Source organism: Orycteropus afer, unplaced genomic scaffold (assembly GCF_000298275.1).
Source record: "Orycteropus afer afer isolate SDZICR_OR568_19922 unplaced genomic scaffold, OryAfe1.0 scaffold00109, whole genome shotgun sequence".
NCBI lineage: Eukaryota > Metazoa > Chordata > Mammalia > Tubulidentata > Orycteropodidae > Orycteropus > Orycteropus afer.
Window position 1 is genome coordinate 4,286,092 of NW_006921696.1, and position 7,148 is coordinate 4,293,239.

General features: G+C 39.3%; 1 protein-coding gene across 1 annotated transcript in view; it reads left to right on the plus strand.

Annotated features, from left to right (window-relative positions):
- SSR3 (signal sequence receptor subunit 3) overlaps positions 1 to 5,606 on the plus strand; it is a 12,815-nt gene extending 7,209 nt beyond the window's left edge. Inside the window, exons 4-5 of the mRNA XM_007943553.2 lie at positions 4,137 to 4,268; positions 5,540 to 5,606. Coding sequence (XP_007941744.1) covers positions 4,137 to 4,268; positions 5,540 to 5,606 — 199 coding nt within the window. The remainder of the gene's footprint in view (positions 1 to 4,136; positions 4,269 to 5,539) is intronic.
- Positions 5,607 to 7,148: the final 1,542 nt, after the last annotated feature.

Sequence of the window (7,148 nt, forward strand, 5' to 3'; positions counted from 1 at the left end):
GAAGGCTGGCGGTTCAAACCCACCAGCCACTCCTCGGAAGGAAGATGGGGCAATCTACTTCCGTAGTGATACTGCCTCGGAAACCCAAGGAGGGATCGCTATGAATTGGGTCTGACTCGAAGGCACATAACAACGACGACAACAACAATATGTTAGCATGTCTGGGTTGTGGGATTTTTTTCCTGGGCTCTCTGAGGTACATTCAGTTCTTGGTTATCTGTATTGGTTGGGGAAAAAGAGAACTGTGTTTGTCTCCTGTCATCCAATTCTGTGCCACATCTGGTAGCTCCCACCTTCAATTTTTCCTGCCAGCAGCTGTTAGCTTAATAAAGTCTGCTGTCTAACATCCAAGGAGTAGAAGTCCTTGATAATTTAGTAAACTTGTGCTTTAGAGTAGCTAGATCTGATGAAGTCATGAGTCTGGTCATTTTCATGTATCTTAAGTTTTAGTATCCACAAGGTGCTTTGCTCTAGAAAGACTGAGTGGGGACCTGCAGTATTAAAATGCATATAAAACAAAGGAGTATACTTTTAAGAGGTTGGGAATCATTTGAAAGGAGAAGAGATGGATGAACACGAATCCTAGGGTTAGTTATAGCATTTGAACTGAGTTCTGAGTTTCCAAGTGTGTCCGGGCACATCTGAGGTCATGCAGCTTTTAGTGTCAGATAAGAAGCAGTGCGCAAGTCCTTCTGAAAAGAAACTTCCTTGGCACTGAATCTTGGAAGGACTTTATCAGTGGATCCTTACTTAAGGGACACCAAGTAACTTGACGAACAATGTCTTCTACACTGGTTTTGGAAAGGTACCAAAACACTGAAATGGTTCTCTCCTATGGATCTCTTATAAAACTGAAGGCACAGTATTAAATCATGACAGTGAAGGCCTCTCTGCAAAAAGCAGCTTGAATGGGATCTGGCTGCATAGCTTTCTGATTGCATGTTTTGTGTGGGGATAAAGGTTAGAGAATCTGGAACACCTTTTTTTAAAAACCTTACTGAATTATAATATACATTACAACAGTGATTCTTAAACTGGAATGCCCTCACAGCATCCAAATTTCAAAAGCCTGTTAGGCTCTTATAGGACTGGAAGGTTAAGTCCTATAATTTATTGAGAGGGAATATATTGTATTTGTAAGAGATTACCAATTATTTGTCCCTCTAACTTTTGAGAAAGAACAGGTTCCTGTCTCAGAGAGGAATGGATAGTGTATTTAGATGATAGCTATTGTTTCCTGATTTGGGGTGATTAATTATGTCAGGAATGGCAAATGGGCCTTCTCTGCCCATTACAGGCATGCCTGATTTGGTAGGGCACTTGTTTTTGATCCTGGGTTGTGTCTCAGTCTTGCTCAGGATGGTGTTCTGGTAGTCATTGCTAGTTGATCAGGAGTGGAATTGGGGATGAGACCACTTTGCCTTTCTGTGGATTAGGTACTTCAAAGTAGGGTGAGGTGGAAGTTTCATAAGGCATAAAAGGCCAAGTGATTTTTGGAAGATTATAAAATTTCTCATCTTGTCATGAGTTGCTGCTAGTTTCTCTTCACAGATGCTACACTTGATATAGTTGTAGCAGGTTTATACCCTGGTAACTGGGAAGGAAGACTCCGATTAAAGTCTGATATGTTTCTCCCTCAAAGGATAAGTTGCTTTCAAGAGATTTCATCCAAGAAATCTAGAGGTTTGATCAGCTCCCCCCTTTGTCTAGATAAGTATCTCTCATCGCTCCCCCTCCAATCACTTAGCGTTTATTCTCTGTACCACTCTGAATCTGCTTTTAAATATCTATCCACCTATAATGGAAATAAGTAGAGGCAGATCAAGGATTCATTAACTTTTGTTCCAGGGTATAAGTGTTATTTCTTCTTGATTTAACTGCTGCCTTTTATTTAGCATCATCTATTGTAACACTTGTTGCATTTAGCCTTGACTTTTCTCTTGTTGCAGGCAGCTCTCCCTAGATATATGACTCCTTGGGAAGTACTTGCCCAAATTAGATTTCTGCCAGTGACATTTTGTCAGAACCATTGCCAGTGAGGACATCTGGAGTCCTAATCTTTTTCAGAATAGCGAGTTTATGTGTAGACTAGAAAATGTTCTGAAGGTCTAACTGTGTACACTGATGTGACTAACACATGTCATATTGAGAGGTAGAGTAACCTAAAAGATTGAGCTGCTTCTTTCATCAAAGCCATGTTGATGATCGTTCTGGTTCTGGGGCATGGCAAGACAGAAGTTAGGGAGATGTTCTGTGATGGAGGTAGGGTAATTGAATCAGCCAGGATAAATGCATATTAAGTAGCCGAGTTAAGGAACCTATTTCCATTGGGTTTTTTGCCAGAGTCTAAAGGTAGAGGTAACTTCCGAGTGTTTTCTAGTATTAAACCATTGGTGGGACTGGACTTGTGTTTCCTTTGATCAGTGTTAGAATGGTGTATTGCATTTCCTCCACATCCAACTCATATTTTTTAAATTTACATTTCAATTTCTCTGAAATCAGAAGCTGTTTTATAGTTCATAGTTACACTTTATGTTATGCTTTATCCTCAGACAGATAGTAAATCAGAAGTTTATTAAGTTGATGGTATCTGTAGAATCAAGGGAATATGGTGTCTATGTTAGGGATGATAGATTTCTCCTTATAAGTATAAGGTGATTAGCTCCTTTATAGGCAAGTTTTTGACTGGATTGGAACATTTGATGAATAAAATGTGTCATTTACCAGTGGCTTTTGCTGAAGTGCTATCCTTAGGGTCATGGGGCAGGGGGCATCTAGGCCAAGGAAAAGGTAATATATTTTGGGCCAGAGGCTCTCTACAATAGTGACTTACAGCCTTTTTGATAATGACACTTAGTTTAAAAAAAAAATAAAAACAAAAACAACTATTTCCCCTTTAACGAAGTACACCCATACACACACACAAATGTTTCATGAAATAGTAATTACTTTACTGTGTATGATGCACTCTGATATTTTGGTGTTCTTTCCTATTTCATTTTTTTTTAAATGCTGATCTTAGCCCACTCAGTTGATTTTCTAAGCATTAGATCTTCTCAGTTGATTTCACATCCCACTAATGAGTCACAACCTAGCCTTTTAAAAATTGTTTTACAAAGTTAATGAACTAAGAAGAATAGCCTGTGTGAAGGGGTCACATAAAAGGTGGATAAAATTCTAGTAATTTTAACAAGATAAAATACCATAACAAGTGGCTGCTAATGAAAGATTAGAAGTTAGAGTGTACCCAGAAGCATCTTGGAAGAAAGGCCTGGTGATCTGCTTCTGAAAAAAATCAGCTATGTAAACCTTGTGGAGCACAGTTCTGGTCTGACACACATGAAGGTGCCGTGAGTTCAAGTTTACTTGATGGCAACTGGTAAAAGTGTTTTACAAAAGTTAAAAATTCCTCCTAATAGTGAATGAGATCCTTTCTTTGAATTAAGTAAGATGGCTAAAGGTAGTCTCAGACAAGGCACTTCACTGTGAGACCAGAGATCCTTTTTGTTGTTGGGTTTGACTTTTTAAGGTATAAAATTGAGGCTGAAGTCTGTAGACTGTAGAGAGTCTTCAGTCTGAGTACAGCCAAGGAAGTTCTAATAGGCTGCTTGCTGACAGTGGAGTTTAAAGTTTTAGGTGAAAACCAAAAGAGAGGTGGTTGTTTGGCTGGTGATACAGCCTGGCAAAATTGTTTGCAATTAATCAGTCCCTTCCTCCATAGCTCTTATTACCTGGTAACATACCTAGCAACTGTTTTCTTTAGCATCAGTAAGAAGAGTGAAATAAATTTTCCACTGGAAGAAAGGGGACAATTCTAACTGGATTTAATATTAAAACACATTATTCCCGAGAATATTTAAGGAAGCACTTATAGCATAGTGCCTAAGGCACTTGACTGCTAACCAGGAGGCTGGAGGTTCAAACCCACCAGCCACTCCTCGGAAGGAAGGTTGGGCAGTCCTACTTCCGTAGTGATAACTGCCTCGGAAACCCAAGGAGGGGTTGGGCCAACTCAATGGCAAATAACAACAACAACAACAGCTTATCCTAGACAACAAGCTATATAGCCACTGTGGTATTTAAAGTTTTTAGTATATACACGTAGAAACTTGATTGACTTGTTTTTGTATTTACAGAATCTTGTGGAAGAAGAATGAAGTTGCTGATTACGAAGCAACAACATTTTCTATCTTTTATAACAACACCCTATTCCTGTTCTTGGTCATTGTTGCTTCCTTCTTTATCCTAAAGAACTTCAACCCTACAGTGTATCCTTTTAATGCCTGAGTATCTTTTTTTAAAAAAAACCTAGAAACAGTAGTTCCTTTTGGTTTGACTTGCCTGTCTAGGGGTTTTCGTCAAAAGAAAAGCTACACTGGGTATCAGTCTATTAAATAGCACTGTGATCTTAGGCCAGGAGCTCTGGTGGCATAGTGCCTAAGGCACTTGACTGCTAACCAGAAGGCTGGCGGTTCAAACCCATCAGCCACTCCTCAGAAGGAAGGTTGGGCAATCTACTTCTGTAGTGATACGGCCTCGGAAACCCAAGGAGGGGTCACTATGAGTCAGATCCAACTTGACAGCAGTGAGTTTTAGTTTTGAGTTTTTCTTAGGCAAGTTTCTAGATGTTTAAAATAACAATTTTTGGTTTGGTACATAAAACTAAGTTTTTCAATTATGGCTTTATGATAAACTACAAGTGCCATAAAGCAGTCTTCTATTACATGATTTATATATACCTGCGTACTGAAGGAAAGAAAAAGTTTCAAGAGTAGATTTTGGATCCAAAGCAAACTTGACTTCTTTGATAGCTCTTGGCATAAGCCTACGTCTTCACTAAAATTTTGGGGCTTTGGGGCTGGGTGGATAGCAAGTACAGTTAAATAGGTGCATTTCATAATATTTTAGCAATATGTCAAGCTGCTCTTATATTGAGCTTTTGGGCAAGCAATCAGTCTTCTCTTGTTAAGGTAATTTATTAAGGGTGTTGGCCAGGAATGTGCAGCCAAACTCTTAACAATTGGAGATTATGATGTAATAAAATATCACACACCCTCCAACTGGTATCATCTGGGAATACTGCAGCAGTGGTTTGCCCAAAAGGGCCAGTCCTGAGGCTGGGAGTAGTTACAAACTTTCAGAAACAACTCAACTAGAAACAAGCCAACTGCAGCAAAGAACTGATGGACAAGGAAAATTTTTCCTTGCTCTGAGGGGAAAAAGGAAAATAAGTCTTCTCCCCATGCTCTTTGGTCAACTTTTACCCTGAAAGTTAAATGCAATTCAGATGTTATTTCTGATCCTGTGTTCTAGTTTTCTGTCTCCAGTGTTTTTGTAAATTGGAACACATTTCTTAAAAATGTTTTTTCTTATTTATGGTCTTGTAAATTGCATTTGCAGACATTAGGGCAGCTCAGTGTTGGGATTATATAGTTTGTCAGGAGGGAAACAGCACATTCCAAAGAGAAGGGGGCTTTTTTGTTGTATTGAAAAGTGAATTTGGGTTTCTTAATTTTTCCTTAACACAAAATTCTGGCAGGAACTACATTTTGTCCATCAGTGCTTCCTCGGGACTCATCGCCCTCCTGTCTACTGGCTCCAAGTAGTCCATGGCAGCCCCCCGGCTTTGTATCTATGGGTGGCCTGTGGTATATGAAGTAGCAGGGTGGTTGGGGTGGAAGACATACAGCTGTTTTTATAGCCTGGAGTTTGAGAGTTTAAAAAATAAAAAAAATGTAATTCAGTATTTGAGTATTGGCTCTTTTTGACAGACTGTTGAAATTAAATGAATTGAAAGGGAAATTCAGAGTACCCCTTTCATTAAAAGGCAAAAAGTATCTTGCAATGTGCTATAATCGTAAGAGGAGAAAATAACTTACGTCCTTGATCTGTCAGAGGTCACAGTAACCTGGGCTGAGCTGTTATTATTTATAATAGTTGTAAGAAGTTAATAACTGGTTCTTTGTGTTCCAAACATAATATTACAACTTTTTTTGAACCATAAATATCAGAATGAATCCTCTCTCCCCGGGGGTATTGAACAGAAGCCTCTGAATTAGTGACTTGAAATGACTCAATTAAAGTTAAAAACGGGTTTCTCCAAATTGGAGAAGAAAAACTTTTGAAACTTTTGGAAAAGTTCTTACATTTTTTACAAGAAGAAAGGCAGCCACGGTAATAACCCCAAAATAGTGACCAGGCATATGAGAGTTGCCCTGCAGGGCTACATACAGCACACACTGTTCTGCTATGGCTTTGGCTCTGGGTAGCCTGGGGAGGTCATTCTGACCCATGTTGGTTTGGGACTGGAATTATTGTTTTCTTTGACAAGGGTTTCACACCTCTGGAGGACTGTAAAGTAAGAAACAACTTCTTTCTGGAATTTTGACATGTAAAAGACCAGAGTAATTTTTGTGATTTTAGTTCTGAAATTCTGAGAACTCAAAGATTGCAAGGGTTTTAGTGGTTGTAAGCGTGTTTCTAGTAGGCCTCTGATAAATTTGATCCATTAGTCTAGAGGTTCCTTTTTTTTTATTATTATTTAACAAAATATTGATCCTGTCAGTCCTCAGGGCTATAGCCGAGAGCAGTCTTTGGCATTTTGACCAGTGTGTGTACAGGTAGTTTAATTCTCTCTGCGTGCCATGACTTGAAAAAGTTTCGGAAGCTCTTTAACCCGTATCACTTAATAGGTTATGGAATCACAGATAATCTGTTACCTATTCCTATTTGCTTTTAACCACATCCAGTTATTTCTTACAGGCAGTACCTCAAAGGGAATACTATATTCCTGATCTTTAGTTTCTACTTCTAAATTTAAGATGAATGTTACCAGTGATACTAGCTGTTTTATATAGGTGGAAAGGTGTTCTTGAGGAATTCATCTCACAGTTCCCTCTGTTGGATGTGTTGGTGGGCCACATGCAAAGACTTGGAAGGAGATGGGCAGGAGTCCCTTTGCATAGGGGACCCTGACCATTGTTGCCTACAAAGAGGATTATATGTCATCATTGTTTCTGGAAGTTTGCAGTTGTTTACTTTTCTCTGGGGGGAAGCTCTGGTAGCATAGTGGCTAAGGCACTTGATTGCTAACCAGAAGGCTGGCGGTTCAAACCCACCAGCCACTCCCCGGAAGGAAGGTTGGGCAA